Source organism: Pogoniulus pusillus, chromosome 10 (assembly GCF_015220805.1).
Source record: "Pogoniulus pusillus isolate bPogPus1 chromosome 10, bPogPus1.pri, whole genome shotgun sequence".
NCBI lineage: Eukaryota > Metazoa > Chordata > Aves > Piciformes > Lybiidae > Pogoniulus > Pogoniulus pusillus.
Window position 1 is genome coordinate 5,329,280 of NC_087273.1, and position 27,243 is coordinate 5,356,522.

At 55.2% G+C, this 27,243-nt stretch overlaps 2 protein-coding genes across 8 annotated transcripts in view; both read left to right on the top strand.

The window, feature by feature from the left end:
* SEC31A (SEC31 homolog A, COPII coat complex component) overlaps nt 1–13,659 on the top strand; it is a 46,916-nt gene extending 33,257 nt beyond the window's left edge. For all 6 annotated transcript variants that reach the window (XM_064149602.1, XM_064149598.1, XM_064149599.1 and 3 more), the window contains 5 exons: nt 4,273–4,328; nt 7,209–7,478; nt 8,892–9,011; nt 10,945–11,016; nt 12,930–13,659. In XM_064149602.1, the coding sequence (XP_064005672.1) occupies nt 4,273–4,328; nt 7,209–7,478; nt 8,892–9,011; nt 10,945–11,016; nt 12,930–13,109 (698 nt within the window). In that variant the 3' untranslated portion in view covers nt 13,110–13,659. The remainder of the gene's footprint in view (nt 1–4,272; nt 4,329–7,208; nt 7,479–8,891; nt 9,012–10,944; nt 11,017–12,929) is intronic.
* Nucleotides 13,660–18,057: 4,398 nt separating this feature from the next.
* Nucleotides 18,058–27,243, top strand: part of SCD5 (stearoyl-CoA desaturase 5) — a 28,202-nt gene continuing 19,016 nt past the window's right edge. For both annotated transcript variants that reach the window (XR_010303632.1, XM_064149613.1), the window contains exon 1: nt 18,058–18,359. Coding sequence is in view for 1 of the 2 variants with exons in the window: in XM_064149613.1 (XP_064005683.1) it covers nt 18,209–18,359 (151 nt within the window). In the remaining variant the exon portion in view is untranslated. The remainder of the gene's footprint in view (nt 18,360–27,243) is intronic.

A 27,243-nucleotide genomic window follows, 5' to 3' on the forward strand; every position in this document is an offset into this window, starting at 1 on the left:
CCAGTCTAAACCTCCCCAGTGACTCAGTGTAGCTGTGAATGCCTTCAAAGACAAGCAGAAGTGATTTAGAAATGCTTTTCCCTGCCCTTTCCTGAGTGTCCCTGTGTGTGGCTGACCTGTAAGAGCATGTTTGAGTGTGCATGGTGAAAGCATGTGCTGAAGAGGGGCTCAATGTCTTCTTGGGACTGCCTGGACATAACTGTTTGCTGTGGGACAGTGACTTGTGATGACAAACCCTTCTCTCTACTCAGCACCCTGTGGAACAGCTTGGCTTATGTCTGACTGTGCAGGAAGTGTGAGGGGTCCTTCTCTAATCCCAGCCATGAACACACTTCTCATCCAGGTGGAGAGACAAGGATCAGATCTGCAAAGCAGGGAGCAGAGGGAATGTTAGGCAGGATTTGAGGGATGTTCCACACTGTACCTCTCTCTTGTTTTCAAAGGTGTTGGGGTGATGCAGTGCAGAAGTGCCTTTGGCAGTGGCACTCCTAGAGCAGGTACTGCTGGGAGCCCACACTTCTCCTGGCACTGCTTTCACACATGCAGTGTGTCAGCAGAAAGACTCTTTTGCTCTCTCAAAACTCAGAGGGGACTGCTGCTGGGCAGCCAGCAGGGCTGCAAGAGAAGAGTCCCTTTCCCTCCGTCCTGCAGCCAGCTGCAGTGTCCTGTCTGTGTTGCAGGTGCTGCAGCCTGCCCTCTCCTGAGGTCACGTTTACAGGGTGTGTCAGCCTTGTGTCCTGTAGGCAGAGGTGTGCTGGTTAGGATTCCAGACTGGGATGTGGAGCAGCACATCATAATGCAGACAGCACAGTTCCTGCACCTCCAGAGAAATGCAAGGAAATGCTCCTTTCCTACCCATTTTCCTGCCCTGCTTGCATCACTGCCAGGCACTTCAGATCTGTCACTTGCTAAGCTCTCTGTGTTAGCAGTGAAGCTTGGCAGGGTCTGACCTCTGAGCTGCCTTGGACTTAAAAGGTGCTCTTAAAGAGTTGTATAAATATCCTCTGTTGCCAGCAAATGCACATCAATCACATCTGTGTGCTGAGCTGTGCTTGGAGCTGCAGTAGGCAATACAAGCTCACACTGCAGTGCATCCTCAACCTCCCTGCCTTTGCTTTGGGGTAGATCTTTGAACCTGCTTGCCAAGGGACTTGTTATTTTCAGAGTCTTGGACCTCATTTGAAATTGTGATGGAGCAATTCCGAGCTGAAGGAAGGATTTGCACCAGACCTAGAAGTGTATCAGACCAGGCCCAGGACAAGGAGTTACCATCCCAGACATTCCTCTCCTCTCTGAAATGGGGAAGGTTTTATTGGCTGTGCTTTGCCATTTGGGGTTTCTGCTCAGACTGAACAGCCAAAGTGCCTCAAGGGTGTGATGCTGCTTTTTGGTTTGAGGTTTTGTTTGTTGGGCTGGATGCAGTTGAGAGCATGCCTTGATGTGGGAAAACAGTTGGCATCCACCTTGACAGCAAGTGCTGTGAGCATCTCCCTAAAAGCTTTCTGGAATGGTGCCAGGGTGGTAGAAGATTTGTTGTTAAGAGTAATGTTAATTCTGCAACCCTGAAGGCCAGTGACATCCTGGGCTGCATGAAAAGCAGCATGGCCAGCAGATGGAGAGAGGAGATTCTGCCTCTCTGCTCTGCTGAGACCTCACCTGGAAGCCTGCATCCAGCTCTGGAGCCATCAACACAGAAAAGACATAGACCTGATGGAGAGAGTCCAGAGGAGGGCATGAAAATGATCGGAGGGCTGGAGAACCTCTGCTGTGGGGACAGGCTGAGGGAGCTGGGGGTGTTCAGCCTGGAGAAGAGAAGGCTGCAGGCAGAGCTCAGAGCAACCTGCCAGTACCTGAAGGGGCTACAAGAAGGCTGCAGAGGGACTGTTCCCAAAGGCCTGCAGGGACAGGATGAGGGACAATGGTTTGAGATGAGAGCAGAGCAGATTGAGATTGGATGTGAGGAGCAAGTTGTGCACCAGGAGGGTGCTGGAACACTGCAACAGGTTGCCCAGAGAGGTAGTTGAGACTCCATCCTTGGAGGTCTTCAAGGTGAGGCTGGGCAGGGCTGTGGGCAACCTGGATCTAGTGGAGGATGTCCCTGCTGAGTGCAAAGGGGTCAGACTGGATGCCCTTTGGGCATCTCTTCCAACCCAAACCATGTTAAGATTCTGTGGTCTGCAGGCTTGCACTGGCTGGTAGCAATAGAACAGGAGGTCATCAGAGAGAGAGAGGCCAGGGCTGTGCAGCACTTGTCAGGAGGAACCCGTAGAAAGGAGGATGTCCTGCATGGGAAGAGCAGCAGGCTTGCTGGCAGGGAGGGCAGGCAAAAGCAATCTGCAGGGTGGTTGGACAAATCCCTTGTGTCTGGACCAGCACTGTCATCAGGTTAGGTGACTTTTTTTCCCCCCTCTATCTTCTCATGCTCTATTGAAGCTAAATTGCCAATCAGCAGTTCCAGAGCAATTGTTCTTGTTCTTTCCAAAGACCATGTTGGGTTTGTTTAGTTCTCTTTGCATTTTATCAGCAGCAGAAAACCTCCCAACTCAAGACCAGGCCTCTCTCATCGCAGGTGAACTAGGTACCACCTACCCTGACCAGAATCACAGCCCCTCCACCCAATCAATCAAGCAGCCCAGTGTTCTCCAGAGGACACTGAGTGCCATGCTCTTTGCCAATTCACCTTTAATCAAATCCCTTAATTAAAACCAATCAGGAGACATCTGGAGTTTTTAACCACAGAAACAAAGGCTGGGGTTTGGGAGGGGGGAGTGGGGAGTGGGGAGGGAAGGGTTAAATCCAATCATTCCAGGAAGTTAACAGCTGGGAGAGTGCCTTCAGGAAACCCTTGGGATTTTCTGGATAGGGAGGAGCAGCAAGGGCATGTGGCTGTCAGGAGATGGCACTGCTTTGGGTTCAGGAGGCAGGTGTGAAAGGGATTTAGCTTTGCTTTCACTTAGCCCTTTAACATGCTCTGGGTATGGAACTTGTTGATCAAAAGCTGAGAGACAAATGAAATGGGAGGTAAATGGAGCAAACTCTGCAGTGGTGTTTTAAGCTTTGAGGTGAATTGTGTCTGAAATGTCTGAAGCCACTTGGCAGGAGAAGGATGAGAAGGGGTTAGCAGCAAAAAGCTGCAGCTCATGAGCAGAAGTGGCCTTTATCTACTAAGTGAGAAACGCTGTGGTGAAAAAGTCCATTGGGCAGGGCCTGGGATTTGGTGGTGTTCTCTGGCTTTGGGCAGTACACCCTGATTGCTGGGCTGGGGTAATGCTGCTCACAATCATAAGCTCTCCCATGCCATGAGGAATAATGCACTAATGTGGGCTTGGGCATCCAAATCCTGCAGCTGCACACAGAGCGCTTGTTTGGGAGAGCAGAACAGCCCAGACTGAGCAAATTGGCTCAGACATCCTCTGTGCTGCTTCTAAGCCTCCATCAAATTGCCCTCAGTGTGCAAAGGTAGATTTTGCCACCTTGCTCCAGCAGCTCAGCTCTGCTTTTGGGACAGCAAGCAGCCAGAAACACATTGTTATCAGGAAAACCTGCATTTATGACTCTTCTGTGTCACCAGGGATGGCTGGGTGAATCCCACCTGAAATATATCAGGCTCTTATTGCCTCTTATGCCTCCTTTTTTCTGTCTTTTGTTGCTGGGAAACCTGCCTTGACTCCACTTGGACGTGGCTGAGCTGTCTTGTGTACACAGCTGTGTCCATATCACAGCATGCAGCCACAGCAGCAGCTGTTGGGAAGTGGATGCAGCTTAATGATGTTCTTATTTGCCCACGGTTTCTGATATCTGTGCTGCTGATTAATGTTTCTAATCATGTTAATCAGAGTCAAAAAGAAAAAAAGGGCCCAAACCAGTTCTGATTTCTTTTGTGACACAAATTGATTGGTGACTGAAGTTGTCTTCATGTACCCAGGCTGTGCAGCAGAGCTGTTTGGGGCATGGTAGGCAATGTCTGCCTTTTCCAAGCGTGTCTGCTCAGAAAGATTTTTCCTGCAAGAGAAAAACCAAGTTAATTATCATTAAAAAAAAATAATCAAGGAATCAGCTTCTCCCAAAACTCAGGAACAAGTGGGCCTAGATGCCAAACCTGTGCAGTGGGTGCAGAGCCCGAAGGGTCTGATGGTTGGGGACGTTGGGAGGCTCTGCTTGGCACAAGAGCTCTTCTGGCCCCCAGTGAAGGGCAGAAGCTCCTGCCAGTTGAGCTGCTGTGCATCACTGCTCTCCTTTGAGGTACTTAATCTCTCTTTTCCTTCTGCCCAGGGCCTCAGAATGGATGGAATGACCCTCCTGCCCTGAACAGAGCAGCCAAGAAGAAGGTACCTTACAAAACCCTATCTTGACACAACTGAGTGCTGGCCACTTGAAAAGCAGTAACTGAAGCTGCTCCTGCGAAGCCACTTGGCAGGAGAAGGATGAAAAAGGGTTGGCAGGAGAAGGATGAAAAAGGGTTGGCAGCAAAGAAGGGCTGCAGCTCATGAGCAGAAATGGCCTTTATGCCTCTCCACTGTGCATTGTCTTTCAAAGCAGTGGAACCTCTAAAGAGACTGGGGCTTTTTGCTCAAGTTGTGGCTGTTAGTGGCAGCACTGATCCTGGTTTGAGAGAAGGGAAGTGCCTGGGTCTGTTTCCATCTGCAGTCAAGAAGATGAGTTTTGCAGATGAGCCTTGGGCAAAATGAGGCCATGCAAACTGTCATCAACTACAGGCTTTGCTGGAGCTGAAAGCAATCTGGGCCAGTTAAGGGTCTGACTCTGAGGCATCTGCTGAGAGGCAGAGCATTTTTTTGTGGTGCAGACAACGTAGTTTTGTCAAGTGTAGACTGCAGCAGGAGAGAACAACTAGGGGGACCCTTGTGAGTGTTTCTATTCCTTGGTGTGCACCATGCAGTCAGCATTGCCTACTGCCCTCTGAGCATGGTGCATTTAGGAAGCAAGAGTCAGTCAGTCTGGAGAGGGGAAAATGTGGAGAAGGAACTAAAGAAACAGTTGGAGCAGGCAAGATAAGGTCTGGGTGAAGGTGATGGCAGAAGTGTCCCTGAGCCTTTGGCTTTGGGTCTCTAGGTCAGGAGGATGGGTAAGGGACGCTGTGTGTGCTCCTTACTGCCCCACTGCTGGGACCTCTGTTGCACAGCAGCCAGCATGCTGCCTGCTGGGGCTTCAGGCTCTGAAACAGGAGGAGAAGGAAAAGGAAAGCTGTCTGAGAGAAGGGGAGAAGGATCTGGGGGCCCTAGTTGATAGGAGGTTGACCAAGAGCCAGCAATGTGCTCTTGTGGCCAGGAGAGCCAATGCCCCTCTGGGGTGTATTAGAAGGGCTGTGGTTAGTAGGTTGAGAGAGGTTCTCCTGCCCCTCTACTCTGTCCTCATGAGGCAGCATATGGAGTACTGTGTCCAGTTCTGGGCCTCTCAGTTCAAGAGGGATATAGAACTGCTTGAGAGAGTCCAGTGCAGAGCCACAGAGATGCTGAAGGGAATGGAACTGCTCTGTTATGAGGAGAGCCTGAGGGAGCTGGAGCTGTGCTACTTGGAGGAGACTGAGAGGTGACCTCATCAATGGTTATAAAGATGTGCAGGGTGAGTGCCAGGAGGCTGGAGCCAGGCTCTGCTGGGTGCTGCCCAGTGACAGGACAAGGGGCAATGGGTGGGAGCTGAGGCATAGGAAGTTTCATGTAAACATGAGGAGGAATTTTTCCCTGTGAGGGTGACAGAACCCTGGAACAGGCTGCCCAGGGGGCTGTGGAGTCTCTCTGGAGACCTGCCTGGATGTGTTCTGTGTGATCTGGTCTAGGTGATCCTGCTCTGGCAGGGGGGTTGGACTAGATGAACTTTGGAGGTCCTTTCCAGGCTGTGTGACCTGCTGGCACTCGGAGCACAAGCAGCAGCTTTCTCCATGCAGCTGTTGCTGCTGTGTGTGTGCCACAGCCAGGGCTTGAGGGCTGGGGCTGCCTTCAACTGTGCTTGTTAAATCCCCCAGCAAGGAAACACAGCAAAGCCCTGTCAGAAATGTTTCTGTGTTTGTTTGCCTGATGTCCACTGTAGGAGGGGGTGGTTCAGGATGGTGCCAGTGACTCACCACATGGGCTGCTGTAAACTAGCAGAACCATCTGGCATTCCAAGCCACGGCAGAATTTGCAACTGTTTCCCACCTAAACTAAGAATATATCCACCCCTCCAAAGTTTATGGCTGTGATTCATTGCTTTTATAGCTGCCTTTGCTGCTGGCTTGGGTATGCTTTCCCTGCTGTCCCAAACCACCAGCTGCATCCTGGCATGGCTAACTCACGCTTGGCATTCAGGGTTCTGTAATCTTTCTTTCCATGTGTGCCCAGAGAAATGTGCCCATTCCTCTGGGACCTCTTTCTTCTGTTTGGATTCCTGTCTGATGGAGGCTCACTTTGTTGTTTCCTCCCTCTAGCAAAATGTTTCCTAAACATCCCAGTGCAAAGGCTGGCAGATGCTCAGGGATGGAACTGAAATGTGCTCCTAACCTGTCTTAGCACAAAACCTGTTTGCCAGAAGCTTTGTATCTGTTGCTAGCTGGGGCCTATTGCATGGACCAAAACCTTCCCTTGACTGGGAGACACAAAAATCTAAAGATATTAGCCCAGAAGTAAGCACAGGTGGAGGTGTGAGTTAGTTTCATCAGTGCAACTCTTGTGCTGTTAGTGCTGCACTGCCAGATCTCTGCTTTGTGCCCTCAGCAGGTGGCTTTCGTGGCCAAGGGGAGGACAGGGTGGCTCTGGCTTGAGGTGGCTTTTGTGGCCAAGGGGAGGACAGGGTGGCTCTGGTTTGAGGTGGCTTTTGTGACCAAGGGGAGGATAGGGTGGCTCTGGCTTGAGGTGGCTTTTGTGGCCAAGGGGAGGACAGGGTGGCTCTGGCTTGAGGTGGCTTTTGTGGCCAAGGGGAGGACAGGGTGGCTCTGGTTTGAGGTGGCTTTTGTGGCCAAGGGGAGGACAGGGTGGCTCTGATTTGAGGTGGCTTTCATGGCCAGGAGCGGGCTGGGTAGAGCAGAGAGGACTGGGGGCTATTGCTGCCCCAGGGCACTTCTCCCTGTGCAGTGCAGTCCTGTGCTGCCTGCCCCTGGCATTTTGGTGTCCTGGAGACTGCAAAGCAGAGCTCCCAGCTGCTTTGGGGGGGTGACTGTAGAAGCTGGGTGCTGTGCCCACAGCAGCACCAATGCCCTGCCTGCTTTTGTTCCCCAGGTCCCTGACAACTTCCTGCCTCCGGTGCCCATCACCTCCCCCATCATGAGCCCGCTGGCGGATGGGCAGTGCCCGCTGCAGCAGCCCCCGGCTCCAGCCCCGGGCACAGGCACGCCTGGCTTCCAGCCTCCGCAGCTGCTGGCAGGGCCCCCTCTGCAGGGAGGCTTCTCGCCTGCACCCCAGCCCTCGGGGCCCTGCATCCTGCCCCCGGCTGCCTCCAAGCCCAGCACGGAGGGGGCTCCCGGGGCCCCCATTGGCAATGCCATCCAGGTAAGGCGGCCCCAGCAAGCACGGGTGTGGGTTGTGCATTGGGGGAGCCTTGCCTGTGGGCCAGGCTGCTCTTCTGCTCTCCAAGTGCTCTGCAGAGTCTCTGGTCACCAGCTGTGCTCTCCGAGTGCTCTGCAGAGTCTCTGGTCACCAGCTGTGCTCTCCGAGTGCTCTGCAGAGTCTCTGGTCACCAGCTGTGCTCTCCAAGTGCTTTGCAGAGTCTCTGGTCACCAGCTGTGCTCTCCGAGTGCTCTGCAGAGTCTCTGGTCACCAGCTGTGCTCTCCGAGTGCTCTGCAGAGTCTCTGGTCACCAGCTGTGCTCTCCAAGTGCTCTGCAGAGTCTCTGCTCACCAGCTGTGCTCTCCAAGTGCTCTGCAGAGTCTCTGCTCACCAGCTGTGCTCTCCAAGTGCTTTGCAGAGTCTCTGCTCACCAGCTGTGCTCTCCAAGTGCTCTGCAGAGTCTCTGCTCACCAGCTGTGCTCTCCGAGTGCTCTGCAGAGTCTCTGCTCACCAGCTGTGCTCTCCAAGTGCTCTGCAGAGTCTCTGCTCACCAGCTGTGCTCTCCGAGTGCTCTGCAGAGTCTCTGCTCACCAGCTGTGCTCTCCGAGTGCTCTGCAGAGTCTCTGCTCACCAGCTGTGCTCTCCAAGTGCTCTGCAGAGTCTCTGCTCACCAGCTGTGCTCTCCAAGTGCTCTGCAGAGTCTCTGCTCACCAGCTGTGCTCTCCAAGTGCTCTGCAGAGTCTCTGCTCACCAGCTGTGCTCTCCAAGTGCTCTGCAGAGTCTCTGCTCACCAGCTGTGCTCTCCAAGTGCTCTGCAGAGTCTCTGGTCACCAGCTGTGCTCTCCAAGTGCTCTGCAGAGTCTCTGGTCACCAGCTGTGCTCTCCAAGTGCTCTGCAGAGTCTTAGGTCACCAGCTGTGCTCTCCAAGTGCTTTGCAGAGTCTCTGGTCACCAGCTGTGCTCTCCAAGTGCTCTGCAGAGTCTCTGGTCACCAGCTGTGCTCTCCAAGTGCTCTGCAGAGTCTTAGGTCACCAGCTGTGCTCTCCAAGTGCTTTGCAGAGTCTCTGGTCACCAGCTGTGCTCTCCAAGTGCTCTGCAGAGTCTCTGGTCATCAGCTGTGCTCTCCAAGTGCTCTGCAGAGTCTCTGGTCACCAGCTCAGCACTGCTCTGCTGGCACTTTGCTGCTGTCATCTCCACCCAGATGCTGCTGCTTTGCAGTTAATACTCTGGAGAGCAAACTGCTTCCTTCTGCAACTTCCCAGCTCTCCAGAGGGAGTGACAGCAGCTGCTGGTAATGTTACCTCCACACAGCAGCAGGGCTTGTGCTGATCTGCCTGACAGTGGCACTCGGTTTAGCTGAAAAGAGCAGACAGTCACAGTTACCTGGAACAGCCTCACCTGCTCCCTTGTCTCTCAGCACGTGCAGGCACTGCCAGCAGAGAAGATTACCAAGAAACCCATCCCTGAGGAGCACCTTATCCTGAAGACTACCTTTGAAGCTCTTATCCAGAGGTGCCTGCTCTCTGCCTCCGATCCGGTAGGTCTGTGTGGTGTGTCCAGAGTGGGTGAAGGCAGAGCTCATCACCATCACCACAGCCTCTCCTCACAGAGCTTCCTGCTACCTGCTGCTCAGAGCAGCCACTGCCCTTGTGTAGCAAACTCATGCTCAGCTGGGACAGCCCAGGGTCAGAGCATAGCCCAGCTGCCCGAGCAAGCACATGGCCTCTGGTCCTCACAGGCTTCAGCTTGGGCACAGCAGGATGATGCTAGTTATGGGCAGGGAATTATCACAGCATCATTTCAGTGGGGAAAGACCTTTAAGATGATTGAGTCCAGCCAGTATCTAACTCTACCAAGGCTGGGGCTAAACCATGGCCCTCAGCAGCACATCTCTGCCTCTTGGAAACACCTTTAGGATGGAATCATAGAATAGAATCATAGAATCAACCGGGTTGGAAGAGACCTTCAAGCTCATCCAGGCCTACCTAGTGCCATGGTCTGGTTGACTGGATAGGGCTGGGTGCTAAGTGCCCCATCCAGCCTTGGCTTGAACACCTTCAGGGACAGCAACTCCACCACCTCCCTGGGCAGCCCATTCCAATGCCAAATACTCTCTCTGACAACAACTTCCTCCTAACATCCAGCCTAGACCTGCCCTGCCACAGCTTGAGACTGTGTCCCCTTCTTCTGTTGCTGTTTGCCTGGCAGAAGAGACCAACCCCATCTGGCTACAGCCTCCCTTCAGGCAGCTGCAGACAGCAATGAGCTCTGCCCTGAGCCTCCTCTTCTGCAAGCTGCACACCCCCAGCTCCCTCAGCCTCTCCTCACAGGGCTGTGCTCCAGGCCACTCACCAGACTTGCTGCCCTTCTCTGGACACCTTCCAGCATCTCAACATCTCTCTTGAATTGAGGAGATTCAGCCACCTCCCTAAGCAGTCTGTGCCAGGCTTGGAGAACCTTTGCAGCCCAGAAATCTTTTCAAATATCCAACCTAACCCTCCCCTGGTGCATCTTGAGGCCATTTCCTCTCATCTTAGAAAGGAAAGGAACCCATTGCAGCCCCTTCTGCTGCCTTCTTTCAAGGAGGAGGGTTGCAAGTGGTTACAGCTGAGGTTTTAGTGTTCTGCTTCTGCTGGAGGACTTTTTCCTTGCTTCTCTCACTTACTTGGCAGCATCACTGTTGCTGAGGGATTTTCCCACAGGTGGCCTGAGATCCATGTCCTGTATTCTCCTTTATAGCTTTCCCTGTTTTCTAGCACAGCAGGCACCCAGCAGTCAAGGTTTTCCCCTGAGCTAAGAGCATTCCCATCGGATTGGTTACTTCGTAGAACTGTTGGGATTGGAAAAGCCCTCTGAGATCATCCACTCCAACCAGCAACCCAACACCACCATGGCCATCAGTGCTCTGTTCAAGTGGGAAGTGTTCAGTTCACAGGCTCACAGGATGTCAGGGGTTGGAAGGGACCTAAAGAGATCGAGTCCAACTGCCCTGCCAGAGCAGGACCACACAATCTAGCTCAGGTCACACAGGAACACATCCAGACAGGCCTTGAAAGGCTCCAGAGAAGACTCAACAACTTCTCTGGGCAGCCTGTGCCAGTGCTCTGGGACCCTTGCAGTAAAGAAGTTCCCCTTCTGTTGAGGCAGAACCTCTCGTGCTGCTGTCCTAGCTCTCGTGTTTTGGGGCAGAATGAACTGGCTGTGGTCTTGGGCTGGATCTAGCCCTGCAAACTCCACACACCTGAGGGTGCATGGACCTTTCTCTGTGTAATTCCACCTGCAGGTCCACAGGAGAAGCACACACAGGGAGCAGCCAGCTCCATGCTACAGCAAAGGCACAGCACCCAAGTGACTGCTTCAGTAGATTCTCCTTTTTCCCTTAATTTGGGTGGGGTTGATGATTGGACTGGATCTTAAAGGTCTTCTCCAGCTGAAATGATTCTGTGCTGATGAATTTCTTTCTCCTGCAGCAAACCAAGAGGAAGCTGGACGATGCGAACAAGCGCCTGGAGTTCCTGTACGACAAGCTTAGGGAACAGACAGTAAGTCCTGCTCTGCTTTGCTTGCCCCCCCCATCAAATGCCCCAGAAGCCTCATCAGTGGTGTTGGACCCCTCTGCAGTGTGTAGCAGGTGCTTGTTCCTTCTCTGCAGTCATGCTTCAAGTCACAGAGTCACAGATTGCATCGGCTTAAAGGGACCCTCAAAGATCATCTTGTCCAACCTCCCTGCAGTCAGCGGGGACACCTCCAACTAGATCATGTCTCAGGGCCACAGTGAGCCTGGCCTTAAATATCTTCAGGGACAGGGCTTCAACCACCTCCCTGGGCAACTTGTTCCAGCATTTCACCACTCTCATGCAGAACTTCCTCCTGATACCCAACCTAAATCTACCCTGCTCTTGGTTCAAGCCATTGTCCCTTGTCCTATCACCACAGGCCCTTCTAAACAGTTCCTCCCCAGCTCTCCTGTGGCCCCTTCAGATACTGGAAGGCTGCTTTAAGGTCTCCCTGGAGCCTTCTCTTCTCCAGGCTGAACAGCCCCAAGTCTCTCTCTGTCCCCATGTGGGAGGTTCTGCAACCCTCTGATCAGCTTCATGGCCCTCTCTGGTGCAACTGCAGCAGCCTGATGTCTTCCAGATGCTGGGCTTCCCCAAAACAAAGTAAGATCAACCCCAGAAGATGTAATGTTGAGGGCTGAATGACTTCCCTGAAGGCAGATCCGCAAGCACTAGTGAAGAGCTGGGGACTTTGCCATACCTTCCAGGAGGCCTGTGAAGGAATAAAGGAGTGGCCTTGGATCTCTTAGTGCACTGTCAGAGGGCTGGAGCACCTCTGCTATGAGGACAAGCTGAGAGAATTGGGGTTGTTCAGTCTGGAGGAGAGAAGGCTCCAGGGAGACCTTAGAGCAGCCTTCCAGTACCTGAAGGGGGCTGCAGGAGAGCTGAGGAGGGACTTTGGACAAGGGCTGGGAGAGTCAGGATGAGGGACAGTGGCATTGAGTTGAGTTTAGATTAAACATGAGGAGGAAATTCTTCCTCATGAGGCTGGTGAGGCACTGGAACAGGTTGCCCAGAGAAGTTGTGAAGACTCCAAGCTCCCAAGTGTTGGAACCCAGGCTGGATGAGGCCTTGACCAAGCTGGTCTAGTAGGAGGTGTGCCTTCCTATGGCAGGGGGTTGGAGCTGGATGAGCTTTAAGGTCCCTTCAGCTCAAATCATTCTGTGATTCCTGAGGGCTAAATGTTAACCCTCAGGATTTCTGTTCACACAATCACTGAATCATTAAAGTTGGAAAAACCCCTCTAAGATCATCAAGTCCAACCTTGTACCCAACACCTCTGTGACCATGTCCTGAAGTGCCACATCTCATTTATAGAATCATTAGGGTTGGAAAAAACCCTCCTAGCACTAGTGTGTGCACTGCTTGCTTTCTGCTTTCCAGTTATGGGCCCCTCAGGTCAAGAGGGGCAGGGAACTGCTTGAAAGAGTAGCAGAAAAATGGAGCGGAACATCCTCCTTATGAGGAGAGCCTGAGGGAGCTGGGGCTCTGCAGCTTGGAGAGGTGGAACCTGAGGGCTGCCCTCATTAACCTTTATAAAGATGTGCAGGGTGAGTGCCCAGAGGCTGGAGCCAGGCTCTGCTGGGTGGTGCCCAATGACAGGGCAAGAGGCAATGGTGGAAGCTGAGGCATAGGAAGCTCCATGGGAACATGAGGAAGGATTTTTTTTCTTTCATGGTGAAGGTTACAGAATCCTGGAACAGACTACCCAGGGGGGTTGCGGAGTCTCCTTCTCTGGAGACACTCAACACCTGCCTGGATGTGTTCCTGTGTGATCTGGTACAGGGGATGCTGCTCTGGCAGGGGGCTTGGACTGGCTGAGCTTTCGAGGTCCTTCCCAGCCCCTAACATTCTGTGACTCTGATCCTGCTGACCTGCCTTGCCTGGCTCCCTTGCAGCTCTCCCCAGCCATCATCAGCGGCTTGCACAACATGGTGAAGAGCATCGAAACTCGCAACTACCAGGAGGGGCTGAACATCCACACGCACATCGTCAGCACCAGCAACTTCAGCGAGACCTCTGCTTTCATGCCTGTCTTGAAGGTGGTCCTGACCCAGGCCAACAAGCTGGGTGTGTGAAGGGAGCCTGCTCTGGCCAGGCCTCCAGGGTTGCTATTCCAAAGAAGTTCATCTCCACGGCCGCCGCGCGGAAGCTGGAGCAGGAGCTGTCCGTCGCGGCACAGCGCAGGCAAGCGGCATTCCACCCCTCCCTGCAAAACTCTTCCCTCTAGGAGGGCCCTGGAGCCCTGGTGCTTTTCTTATTTTAATCCTTCTCCCAGCCCAGATCTACAGGTAGCCTATTTAATGGATGATGCCCACGTTGTCAATTTTAGATGCATGTTCTACTGCTTTAAACAGTGGCTTTTAACAAGGGGTCTGCGCTAAGACAACACCAGAGGCTGTATATCAGACCCTAAACCAGATGAATCCCTTCACCCCACTCTTCCTCCTCCACCAGATTAAAGAGTCTGATCCTATTATCAAGTGTAGTTGGTCTTTCATTTTCTGAAGCTGCTTGCACTTCTGTTACTCCAGTTTTACGTGTGGAACAGCTTCATGTTGCACTGGGCCGAGAGAGCAAACAAAAAAAGGCTGCTGTGATACTTTCAATAAATGTTAATTTATAAAACCCTGTCTCAAGTCCAACTTGAACCCAGAGAGCTTTGTTGGGTGCTGGGCTTCCTTGCTGAAAGCTCTGTTTAACATCTGCTCAGAGGTCTCCGTTTCAAGGAGAGGTTTAACAATGGTTCTGGAACAGGTTACTCAGGGAGGTTGTTCAAGGCCAGGTTGGGTGGGACCTTGAGCAGCCTGGGGGGTTGGAAGGAGGTGGTCTTTAGAATCTTAGAGTCAGGGTTGGAAGGGACCACAAGGATCAGCCAGTTTCAACCCTCCTGCCATGCCCAGGGACACCCTACCCTAGAGCAGGCTGCACACAGCCTCAGCCAGCCTGGCCTTAAACACCTCCAGCCATGAGACCTCAACCACCTCCCTGGGCAACCCATTCCAGGCTTTCACCACTCTTGTGCTCAACAACTTCCTCCTCACCTCCAGTCTGAACCTGTCCATCTCCAGCTTTGCTCCATTCCCCCTAGTCCTGGCACTCCCAGATATCCTAAAAAGTCCCTCCCCAGCTTTTTTGTAGGCCCTCTTGAGATATTGAAAGGCCACAAGAAGGTCACCTGGGAGTCTTCTCTTCTTCAGACTCAGCAGCCCCAACTCTTTCAGTCTGTCCTCATAGGCGAGGTTCTCCAGACCTCTAGCTGTCCTTTAAGGTCCCATTCTATGAATCTGACACATCCCTGTGTATTATTAAGAGCTCAGAGTAGAACTAATGTCTACAGCTACCTGAAGGGAGGCTGTAGCCAGGTGGGGTTGGGCTCTTCTGCCAGACAACCAGCAACAGAACAAGGGGACACAGTCTGGAGTTGTGTCAGGGGAGGTCTAGGCTGGATGTTAGGAGGAAGTTGTTGGCAGAGAGAGTGATTGGCATTGGAATGGGCTGCCCAGGGAGGTGGTGGAGTCACTGCCCCTGGAGGTGTTGAAGCAAAGCCTTGATGAGGCACTCAGTGCCATGGTCTGGTTGATTGGCCAGGGCTGGGTGCTAGGTTGGCCTGGATGAGCTTGGAGGTCTCTCCCAACCTGGTTGATTCTATGATAATGCAGTGGTTTCACCATCCATACAGAGACTGAGCTGCTGAGATGGAGGATTTTCCCAAGTATGTTTCCTGGGACACAGCTGGAGCTGGCTTGGAGTTGTCCAGATCTGAAACTGCATGCCAGGAATAGTAGGGGTGCCAAGGAAGGGAAGTAGTTGGAAGACAGCTCCAGGATGAGAAAAAGGAAAGCAGCTTTGTCTGGAAACCACTGAAAATACCAGTGCCTGTGGGCTGCAGGCTTGGCAGCACATCCTGTGGGAAATATTATCAGTGCTTATCAGCAGGGCTGTACTGTCTGGAGCTGAGAAGGCTTCTGGAAGACCTTGGAGCAGCCTTCCATGATCTGAAGTGAGCTACAGGAAGGCTGGAGAGAGACTTGTTACAAAAGCCTGGAGTGACAGGGTGAAGGGCAACGGTTTCAAACTGAAAGAAGCTGGATTTAGATGAGACAGGAAGAGAAAATTCTTCCCCATGAGGCTGGTGAGGCACTGGAACAGGTTGTCTGGGGAAGCTGTGGAAGCTCCAAGCTTCCAAGTGTTGCAAGCCAGGCTGGATGAGGCTTTGACCAAGCTGGGCTAGTAGGACATGTCCCTGCCCATGGCAGGTGGTTGGAACTAGATGATCTTTAGGATCCCTTCCAGCTCATAAGTAAAAAGGAGAACAGCAGGACCTGAAAGGATTAGCTAGGAGAAACGTCTCAGTATGATGTGGCTCTGCAAAAAAGGTTTCAAAGTATTGCAGAAGCCTTTGTGAGACTTCCATCCATCTAAAAGTGGATGCCAGGTGAGGAGGGACCCAGCAAGGTAGGCAGATGTTAGAGGCTGAAGAGCTTCTTGGACAGCAACAGGCTAAACACACTTGTTCACCTAGGGAAGAGTAGAAGGGAAGCAGGTTGACTGAGAGCAGTGTTAGCATGAGACAGTAGCTGGCCACAGGTAAGCTTGGTTGGGAGATTGAAGTGTTCAAAGATAAGGCCACAAGATCAGAGAGAAAGACTGAGGGCTTTGAGGTGATTGCATATTTGGGTGCTGTGGTGTTGCACCAGCCTGGACACTACCCCAGCTCTTGTCACTGAAAGCAGAGCTGGCCTCAGCCATCCCCAGGAGCTCATGCCCAGAGCACTGCAGTGGGGGCAGAACTCTGCCTCTCCTGAGAGCACCTGAGGTGAATAAGAGGAGCTCATCAGCTCTGTTGCCATCTGGTCAGCTCTTCAAGGAGTGCCAAACAATTAGCCCCCTGGGTGATGGTACAAATGCAAATGGCTATCTCCATTCACAGAAGGCAATGAAGCTCTGCCAGTTTATACTAGAAGAAGAATGTGGCCTAAAATAACCTGATTTTGATCTCAATGAGTGGGAAGAGGCTGGTACCATGGCATCGCTGCCAAACTACTCCTCTTTGTGGTCCCTCAAGGCTGAGATTTAAAAGGAAAAGGGGTGGAAGGGAACTCAAGGATGTGCTGCTGCCCAAGTGCAGCTGACTTCGGGAGTTCTCTTTCTGCCTTGGGTGTCACCACCCAGGCAGGAGCTCCAGCAGGAGTCTGTGGGAAGGGCAGCGTTACTGCAGCTCTGTCCTGCTGCTGAGGAAAAGAGGTGGCATGTAGCACGGCCAGCACTGCAGAGCTGACCATGGCTTGAGCGCTGGAGACCTCCAGTGAAAAGCTTTTCCTGCCTGTGGAGCTCTGTACGCGGGGTTTGATGGCAGAAGCCAAAGGTCAGCACTAGACAGGGCTGCTGGAGATGGTGTTTCAGTCGCTGCAGCACTGCCAGCCTGTGTGGTGTTTGCAGCAGCCTTGCTCTGTGTCTTGTCTTTGGCAGCTGTTTTCTCTGCCCTGAAGGGAGCAGATGTTAGCCTGACTGAACTAGCGAGAGAAAGGAGGGAGGGCTTGCTACCACGGCCCCTAAACCCATGGAGGGTAGAGGGGACATGCCTGGCAGAGGAGCAATGGCACCACCCCACCGAGCCCTGCAGCCTCATCAGCTTCATCCTCATCCTCACCACCATGCTGGTCCGTTTCTCTAGCAGCACAAACCCCAGTGTGTTCATAGCAGGGCTCTAGGCTCTGTTATGCCTGAAAGGGGTGAACAAGGAGCTCTGGGTCAGATATTTCGCTCCCCTGCCTCCCCCCACCACCTCTACAGTCCTATGTGGCTCCAAACCCAGAAGGGTTTGCTGTTCTGAGCCCTGTTAAGCGCCTGATGCAAAGCCAGGGCAGCACATCTGGAGCCAGGCATGGCTCAGAGCCCAAGGGAGGACAGGCTTGTGTGGGCAGATGGCTGCCCCGGCTGCCTCTGCCTCCCTGGCCAGGGATGCTGAGCAGCACCCAGCCTGGAGTGAGAGCCAAGGCCGCTGCCAGAGCGCGCTGAGGGAGGGTGATACACGAGGCACTGACACCAGAGCGGACCCCCCGGGTCACATGGAAGTAGATCACGGCCACACTGACTCTGACCTTGAATGTCTCCAGGAACGGGGCTCGACCACATCTCTGGGCAGCCTGTTCCAGTGTCCCATCACCCTCACTGGGAAGAGCTTTCCCACAGCGTCCATCCTGAACCTACCCTGCTCCAGTTCCAGACCATTGCCCCTCGCCCTGTGGCCACAGGCCCTTCCATACAGCCCCTCCTCAGCCTGCCTGTCGGTGCCCTTCGGATATTGAAATGCAGCTCTAAGGTCTCCCCAGAGCCTTCTCTTGTCCAGGCTGAACAGCCCCAGTTCTTTCAGCCTGTCTTCGTAGCAGAGGCTTCCGAACTCCAACCTGTTCGAAACCCTCTCCCGGGGCTGTTCGTTTCCTCGGCCCCCGGGCAGGTCTCGGGCACAGTGCCGCTCCTCCAGGCTGCCGCCGGAGGGGCGGCGAAGGCAGGAGCCTGCAACCCCCCGGGCGGCGAAGGCAGGAGCCTCCAACCCCCCGGGCGGCGAAGGCAGGAGCCTCCAACCCCCCGGGCGGCGAAGGCAGGAGCCTCCAACCTCCCGGGCGGCGAAGGCAGGAGCCTCCAACCTCCCGGGCGGCGAAGGCAGGAGCCTCCAACCCCCCGGGCGGCGAAGGCAGGAGCCTCCAACCTCCCGGGCGGCGAAGGCAGGAGCCTCCAACCTCCCGGGCGGCGAAGGCAGGAGCCTCCAACCTCCCGGGCGGCGAAGGCAGGAGCCTCCAACCCCCCGGGCGCCGAGCGCGGAGCCCACGGAGCCGCCCGCCGGCAGCCCCTCTTGCCGGCAGCAGGAAGACGGCAGCCGCCGAGGCTCCCTGGCAGGCGGCCCCACGCCGCGACCAGGGCCGGGGCCGGAGCCGGGGCGGAGCGGGGAAGTGCGCGGCCGCCATTGGCTGTCGCTATGCGGGGCCGGCAGCCGCCTCCCCGCCCGGCCCCCGCCGCGCTGCGGGGCGCAGCCGGCGGCGCGGGAGCTCCATGGAGGAGGCGGCGGCAGCAGCAGCGGCAGCAGCAGCAGATGCGGCGGCGCGGCCCTGCCTCCCCTAGCCGCCGCTCTCCGGCCGCACTGCGCGGGGGCTGTCGCTAGCGCCCCGCCGGCGAGATGGCCGGGCCCCGGCGGGCGGCGGGCGGCGAGGCGGGCGGCGGGCAGGCCATCGTCTGGCGCAACGTGCTGCTGATGGGGCTGCTGCACCTGGGCGCCGTCTACGCGCTCAGCCTGGTGCCGCGGGCCCAGCTCCTCACCCTCCTCTGGGGTGAGTGCGGGGGCGCCACAGGTGGGGAGGGGGCCGCGGGGCGGCTTCCCGGCGTCGGCGGGGGACGAGCCGCTGTTTTCTCCTGTGCTCGTCCCGGCGGGTCCGTGCGGGCACTGGCGGGGGCCGGGCGCTGCGCTGAGGCTGAGGGCAGCGGGCACCCCCCGTTCCTTTGTGCCCGGTCCCTCCCGGGATGCCATGGCCGGCGCCGCGCCGGGCCCGCGGTTGCTGTAGAGACGGGAGGCAGCTTCCTCCGGGTTCCGTTTATCGGTGGGGTTGTTTTAGTTTAAAAAAGGACCTGGCAGCTGATACTCCGCTTCGAAACTCCGCCGGGGAGGGCGTTTGTCTGCTTCCTCTTGTCCCTTGGGGAGCAGCCACGTCCTGGCTGCGTCGGGGGCAGGGATCGGCGTGTCCTTTGGTCCTTTGTCTCTCGGGGAAGCTGGTAGGGGTCTGCCTAGAGCAGACTTGCAGGCGAGGAGGAGCTGCCAGGGGCTGCAAGGAGGACACAATCGCAGCCATGCTTTCCGAAGTGAGGTGATCTGCTGTGTCTGCCGCCTTGCTGGCCGTGAAAAGCCCAAGGGCTCGGCTTGGGAAAGCAGAGCTGAAATGGAGTGTCTTCACTTCCATCCTGCAGCTGAGATCCTCCTTCCTCCACGACAGAGCAGTGCTGGGGGAAGAACTCACAGGAGCACTGCAGCATCCTGCAAGGCTTCTTCGGGGCGTGAGAGGCTAAGAGCTGGTGGATGTCTGAGTCCTCCTTCACCGGGACAATTGTGTCTGGAGTCTTGTAGATGCAGGGGAGCAAGAGGATAAAAACTTGAATGCTACTTAGAGCTGGTGCAATTGCTTGGATGAAAGAGCTGCTTTGTAGGAGGGGGGGGCTGGAGTGAAGGGAGATTGTAATGCCCAGGGACTCGTCCAAATAGAGCAAAGAAGGGTCTGTGCTGCAGCAGACTCACAGGTGGGGAGCTGGGGCTGGTAGGCTGCTCTCAGCAGTGCTAAGGTGACTCAAAAAGCCCAGGGCAAATGCTTTAGGAATCAGCTTTATTTCTGCTGTTGGAAGAATCCCTGCATCTGTTTATCAGTGGTTCAGCTCTTGGTAGTCAGTCTGCCTTAGAGCCTTACAAGTAGGCACTGTTTGCAGCCGGGAAAGGAACGCTCCTGTGACAAGTTCTTAATTGGGATCCTGTTTCTGGGTCCCTGGTGGGCACCTGGCATTTGCCAGGCTGCCAGGCTCGCACAGGGCATTCTGTGGCTCACTCCCAAGCAGAGAAGGTTTAGGGAGTGGTTGTGTTCTGCTTAGTTTCCTTCTGTGAGTGCTACTCCTCTTCCCTCCCTATTCCTGGTGGTGGTCAGGCTGATTTCATTGTTTCCCTTGGCCCTAGCTTGGTGGCTGGGGAGAGCAGGACAGAGTGCTGGAGCTGCCAGAGCACACAGCCTGTGGTCTGCTGTCAGCCCTTTGGCTGCAGGTGGGTGGGCTTTCTGTTCAGCCTTTCCAAGGAGACCAGCCGAAGTGTCTCTGATTTTGCTGTGCCACCTGGGAAAGGGCCTCTGAAGCCCAACTGCCTGCTCAGCAGGCTCGTTGCCATCGGGCATGTGTGGGCACTGGTCTGGCTGTACACAATAGACAATGGGGCACCGCTGCCAGCGCTGGCTGGTTGCTTACTGGGGATTGTCTGTGCCCACCTGTGCCCATTGCCTCCTGCACTGGCACCTGGAGGCCCAGCAGCCGGTGGAAAGCTGTGAAGTGGACCTTGAGGTGTCAGCGTGGGATGGGATGGGCACAGGTGGGCACTCGTTCGGAGCGGTGCAGTCGCCTCACCTGGAGCACTGAGAGCTGAGTTCCCTTTCACGGCCTGTGCAGATAAACTGGTTGAAGCAGGCTTTCAGGGCCATCCCGGTGCCTCTGTGGAATTTGGGTTCAGTCCAAGCTGAACAAAACAATAAAATTACTCATTTCAAAATTTTCCATCAGCTGGGAGCTGCTGGGAGCTGCCTTGACCTGAGAGGCAGCAGATGATACGCACAAGGCACCAGGCAGCTCTGTAGCTGTCCAGGCAGATGCCTTTGAAATATCCTCAGCTCTGCCAGGCTGGCTGTGCTCACTGGGAGCCCTCTCACCTTGCTCTGCCCCAGCATGACTTGTGCTTTTGTGTGGAGAAAACCCTCTTGGCCTCCCCTTTCCCTCCTGCTCTAGAGCCAGGCAGCTGATGGCACAGGCTCCCTCTTTCCTCTTGGTTCTTAGCTGTCTCTGACCATGCTGAGCTGGGGCATCCCTCCACTTGGCGTTGCCAGCCTTGGGAGGTGATGGGAGCTGTTGAGGACACGTGCCAGGAGTCTCTCCTGTCCTCAGTGCCACCAGCAGGCTTGCTGGGCACAGCCAGCAGGTTTGACTGGGTTCAGCACCCAGCCAGGCCCCAAGGAGCTGCCACATGGACCTTCCCTTCAGCTCTCCTTTTGCCCACCTGCTTTCACAGGGGGTTGGGCTCCTTATGCTCAGCACTTCTGTAAAGAGGGGGTTGAGGGGGAGGGAAGGATGCCTGTGCTCTGCAGACTGAGGTGGGGAACTGAAGCAGGGTGGGAGCACCTAGCTGTTTTTGGGGCCAGAAACCCAGAGCAGTGTGATGGCTCCTCTGGCTGGGCCAAGCATGCAGATTCCCCAGGAATGAGCTCTTGCAGAAGTGTCTCTGGTGGAGCTATGGATGTGGCCAGGCATGTTCACCTCCTTCTACAAGCCACCTGGGAGGAAACTGTGTGCCTCATCTCCCGAGTTTATCTCACACCATCAGATGATACTTCTTAGCCAGGAACCTCTTTGCTCCAGGCAGCTCTATTCTGCTGCAGTCCCAGTGAGGTTATCTGTTCAGGTTGGGGTAGCAAAGCTCTGAAATCCCTGCACAGAGAACATTCCCAGCGTGTGTCTCTGCAGGCCCCAGTGCTGCTGGCAGGTTGGATGGGCTCACATAAGTTTCTTTTCTTTAGGGACTTCATTCATCACAAGATGTGGCTCTGAGCAGCCTGATCTAGTGTGAGGTGTCCCTGCCCATGGCAGGGGGGTTGGAGCTGGATGATCCCTTCCAGCCCTGGCGGTGCTGTGATTCTGTGTGGAAGTGCCTCTGTGGCTGAAGGTGCATTGAGCAGTTCAGCTGCTTTGAAACAGTTTCCTTCAGGCTGCTGAGCATGACCAGTGCTGACCATATTAAAAGCTGGCACAGGCATGGCCACCCAGATACCTTCTATGGTCTGGGTGCATTGCTCAGCACTGCCCAGCAGCCAGCTCCATGCCAAGGGCCTTGCCAAGGCCTGGGATCAGGGAGAAGGATGCCCTTGCTCCCATGGTGCTCAGAGAGGAGGAGAGCCTTGTTGCTCTTACTTCACAGCATTTAGGAGACATCGTAGTGCTGCTGAGAACAGCAGGCTGCTGGTGCCAAGCCGCGGCAGGCCCCGTGCCAGGCTTGCCCACAGCTTTCCCTGCGCTCCAGCACAGGCAGAGCAGCAGCACTGCCCAGCTGCAGCCCTGGCAGAGCACAGGCTGCTCCCAGGCACGGCTCCCGATCCAAATCCTGCTCCCTGGGTCCCTTCCATAAGGAGAGATTAAAGTAATTGTGGTCTTGGCACTGTAGGTTGCTGTGGTGGCTGGAGGGCATCAGGCAGGTGCCCAGCTCCTGAGGCACATGTTGCTGTTGTGCACTGCAGATGCCAGTTTTATTGGCCCTGCACATTTCCAAGTCTTGCATATTCTTCAGTGCCATCTGCTGGCTTTTGGGTTAGGAACCACCTTCAGTCCTTAACCATTTCTGTGCACGGAGCTAGAAACTCAAACAAGAAAGAGGTGTTCCAGGAGCGTGTGGATGTGGCACTGCAGGGCATGGTTTAATGGCCAGTGTGGGCTTAGGTTGAAGGTTGGACTCCATGGGCTTAGAGGGCTTTTCCAACCCAAACAATGGATGGATTGGCTTCCGTGATGGATGGGAGTAAGTAAAAACACCTGGCTCCAAGCAAGTTCCACTTGGCTCCTCTGAGACCTCTGCAGATGAGGAGGAATGGAAATACTGTCCCTGCTTCACAGGTGTGAAGAGAAGGGCATGTCCAGAGCAGGGCCAGGAGGATGCTCAGAGGCTGCAGCAGCTCTGCTGTGAGCACAGACTGAAAGAGTTGGGGCTGTGCAGGCTGGAGCAGAGGAGGCTCCCAGGTGACCTTCTTGTGGCCTTCCAGGATCTGAAGGGGGCTACAAAAAAGCTGGGGAGGGACTTTTGAGGCTGTCAGGGAGTGACAGGACTAGGGGGAAGGGAGCAAAGCTGGAGGAGGGGAGAGTGAGGCTGGAGGTGAGGAGGAAGTTGTTGAGCATGAGAGTGGTGAGAGGCTGGAATGGGTTGCCCAGGGAGGTGGTTGAGGCCCCAGAGGTGTTTCAGGCCAGGCTGGCTGAGGCTGTGTGCAGCCTGCTCTAGGGTAGGGTGTCCCTGGGCATGGCAGGGGGGTTGGAACTGGCTGCTCCTTGTGGTCCCTTCCAACCCTGACTGATTCTACAGTCCTCCTGGTCCTGAGGCCCCTGCACAAGAAGGATGGCATGCAGCTGACAAACAACTCTCCCTCCTCTTTCACAGCAGCCCAGCTTTGCCCAGCAATTGGTCATGTTTCAGCTCTGCATCAGGGCAGCACATTTCACTGTTAGTCTGCGTGGTAAAAATAGAATCCGACTGCAAGAAGCTGCCTGGCTTCAGTTCTGCCATCAGTGTTAATTACAACTGCAGCTGTAACTGCAGGCAGGGAAGGAGCAGCAGCAGTGATGAGGATGCATACTAAATTCTGCTGGGTGCGACAACTTTCCCCAGCCCTGCCCTCCCAGGGGAGAGAGCAACACTTCTGCCTCCCTGACAGCACCTGCAGCAACCCCAGACAAGCAGGACTGCACAGCCCACACCGCCCTGCCTGGTGGCCTCTCCTGGAGAAGAGGCATCTGATCTGCTCCCAGCCCTTAGAGACTCCCTCTGCTGTTGGCATGACTCTGACCAGCATGTTCCTTTTACTTGGAGCCAAGCCTGTCCCAGTCTATCCTCATAGGAGAGGTGCTCCAGGATGGGCATTGCTGGAGGCACACTGAAGTCAGCATCTCTCTCAGCCCAGTTTTGGCCACTGGCTTCTCAAGTGTTCTTCTGAGAGGCTCAGAGTAAAATAACCTGGTTCTGGGCTGAACTGTTTCTGTGTCTGTCTCTGGCTCTGTTCTTTGGCTTTGTATTTTTGAGTGTTTCATATCTTACTCACCTCAGCCTCTTTGTAATGCTTCCTGTGCCCCTGTAGGGTCATGCTGGGTCAGTGGAAAGGGTTGCTGCAGTGTTTGGATGCTCCTCCTCTGCATACAGAGTAGTTCAGAGAGTGTCTTCTAATGTGGTCACACAGCTGGATCTGTGAAGGGACTTCTGCCCAGGCCCTTAGGTGGCATTCAGAAGCAAGGCAGAAGGCAGCTGGAAGGAGTTTGTGCTCTTCTCATCAGCAGCTGCTGCAGTCCAGGACTGAGGTGAACGTAGCAGCTCTCTCTGCCCTCCTGGACACCCAAGAGCTTGCAGAGAAGCTGTGTTGCTGGGGTGACACAAGGTGTTTCTGAGGCTTATTTCAGGTTCCTCATGAAGAAGGAGGTCTGGGCTGGATGTTAGGAGGAAGTTGTTGGCAGAGAGAGTGATTGGCATTGGAATGGGCTGCCCAGGGAGGTGGTGGAGTCACTTTGTTGTATTACTGCTTGCCTGGCAGCAGAGCCCAACCCCACCTGGCTACAGCCTCCCTTCAGGCAGCTGCAGACAGCAATGAGCTCTGCCCTGAGCCTCCTCTGCTGCAGGCTGCACACCCCCAGCTCCCTCAGCCTCTCCTCACAGGGCTCTGCTCCAGGCCCCTCACCAGCTTTGGCGCCCTCCTGTGGACACCTTCCAGCACTGCAACATCTCTCTGCAATGGAGGAGCCCAGAACTGGACACAGCACTCAAGGGGTGGCCTGAGCAGAAGAACCTCCCTTGTCCTGCTGGCCACACTGCTCCTGAGCCAGCCCAGGATGCCTTTGGCTCTGCTGCCTCATCTTCAGCTCCTCTCTCCCAGCACCCCCAGCTCCCTCTCTGCCTGGCTGCTCTCAGCCACTCTGGCCCCAGCCTGTAGTGCTGCTTGGGGTTGTTGTGGCCAAAGTGCAGAACCCTGCCCTTGGCCTTATTCAGTCTCATCCCATTGGCCTCTGCCCACCCATCCAGCCTGGCCAGGCCCCTCTGCAGGGCTCTCTTACCCTCCAACAGCTCCACAGCTGCTCCTAGCTCGGTGCCCCCTGCAGATCTGTAGAGATTGAGAGCACACAAGGGTTTTGTTTGGCCAGCCCCACGGGGTCCTGGCTGCTCTCCGGCATGCCTGTGGCTGTAGGTGTAGGAAACAGGACCGTCAAAGCCCGCTGAAGCAGTAGGTTCTAACGGCGATGGCTGCAGATGATCATCTTCGTTGTGAGCTGCTCCTTCCCCCGCTGCAGGCAGCTGTGCTCCGGCACAGCGAGGCAGGCAACGTGGCCAGAGCTGCTCCCAGGAGCCAGGGCAAGGCTCTCCTTGGGGCTTGGGCTCCTCCTTGTGCTGCAGAGGGCTGGGCTTGTGCGCTCCGGGCTGGCCGAGCGCTGCCCGGCTCCTGCTCGGCGGAGACATGAAGGCTGGCCTCCTCCTGCAGCCTGGGGGCCAAATACCAAACCCACCGTGCTGGCTGGAGCGAGAGACCCGGGGTGGGGGCCTCCCGCCTGTGCCAGAGCTGGAGACAAAGGTGCCTCTCTGTGCCCTGCCGCCAGCCGCTGCCCCGCAGCTCTGGCTGGGGGAGCTGCCTGCAGGAGGCTTGCGCCGTCCGCTTTTAACGGGGTCCAGCACTCGCAGCCCAGCCTGAGGCTCAGGCTGCCGAGAGGAGACAAAGCTAGCAGAGGATGTCCTTTTGCAGCAGGTTTTGTGGCAGCTCTGTTCGGTTTCTCTAAGGGGAGGGAAAGGTGCAGGAGCTGAGAGCGCAGCAGTGAAGCAGGCACAAAGCCTCTGGACAGGATGTGGTGATGGAGAGGCACATGGGTGGTGCACAGCTGGGAGGGAGTCCTCATCTCTGAGCATGTCCCAGGTCACAGTATCACAGTATCATCAGGGTTGGAAGAGACCTCACAGATCATCAAGTCCAACCCTTCACCACAGGGCTCAAGGCTAGACCATGGCACCAAGTGCCACGTCCAACCTCGCCTTGAACAGCTCCAGGGACGGCGACTCCACCACCTCCCTGGGCAGCCCATTCCAGTGTCCAAGTCAGGCTCGACAAGGCTTTGGGCTTTGGGCGACTTGATCTAGAGGAGGGTGTCCCTGCTGACTTCAGGGAGTTGGCCTGGATGACCTTTGGAGGTCCCCTCTGTGATTCTATGGCAGCAGCCTTGCCCAGAATCTGGAGTTCTGAGAAGCCAAAACCATCAGAGCTCTGCTGTGGCAGGGAGGGCACTGGGTCGTAGCAGGGTCTGTCCTGTGCAATGGATCACTCAGCTGGGACAGAGGTGCTGTTGCCTCCCCCAGGAATCACACTTTGAGGCTCAGCAGTTCAGCAGGGGATTGGTCTCTGCCAAAGCCTGCTCCTTCGAGGCGCCCCATGCCCAGGGATTGTGGAAGCTTTCAGTCTGCCCAAGTCACAGCTTCGCTGCCAACAGCCAAGCAGCTGCTGACTCCTGGCTTTGTGCTTTTGGGTGGTCTCACTGAGCGAGCACAGTGTGAGCAGCAGGACGAGGCCATTCCCTGCCATGGACCCAGCTGCAGAGAAGCAGCTTTGGCCAGTGCTGGGCAGCAGTGCTAACTAACCAACCCTTCTTTCTGGAGGCAGGGCTGAATGCAGGGCTCTGGAGTGCTGTGCTAATGGCTTAACCACCGGGTTTCTTTGTTCTGTCCTTGAGAAGAAAGAGGCAAAACTGGCATTAATTCATTCCTGGCATTTATAGAGCACTTAAACCCCACGGGAGCCCTAGCCTGAGCGTGGCTTAGAGACTGCAGTGAGGTCACGGGGAGAGGAGGGAAAATTTGCCTGTGGTTTTGTGATGAAGCAGGATTTGGCTGAGCTGAGAGAGGCTACACACAAGCATCAGGTATTTCAGAGAAACCAGAGCAACTCCCAGCCTTCTGATCTAAAAAATTCATGTATAAACCCTTCAGCATCTCAAGGCAGTCTTCAGTTGCTGGTGAGATCAGGGCATCTGTGCTGGCTTCCTAGGAGAGCTTTAGCTCTCTCTGGAGTATTTGCTGCCAGCCACGACTGCCATTGCTCTCTGGGCTTTGCTGCTGTCACGCTGGCTGCGGTTGTCAGTGTGAACCTGTCTGCTGTTCCAGCTGTAAGAAAGGCTTTTCTATAGCCACTCCAAAGGGCTGGCTCTGGGGAATGTTCCTCAGGATGCATACCCAGCCATGTGCGTCCATGCAGAGGCAGCCTGGATTCCCTGAGTGGGTGACAGAGTGGGGCCAAGGGGATGTGACAGGTGGCTTCCACTGGAGCTCTCCCACCCTGCTGCAGAGGGGCAGGAGAAAGGCCTCATCTGAACTCATCTCACTTGCTCCCTGGGATAGGACAAGGAGCAATGGATGTAAGCTGCAGCACAGGAGGTTCCAGCTCAACACAAGGGGGAACTTCTTTACTGTAAGGGTCCCAGAGCACTGGAGCAGGCTGCCCAGAGAGGCTGTGGAGTCTCCTTCTCTGGAGCCTTTCAAGGCCTGCCTGGATGTGTTTCTCTGTGACCTGAGCTAGATTGTGTGATCCTGCTCTAGCAGGGAGGTTGGACTCAATGATCTCTTTGGGTCCAACCCCTAACATCCTGTGAGTTCTCTGCAGCCCAGAGAGGTTGTGGAGTGTCCTTCTCTGGAGACATTCCAAA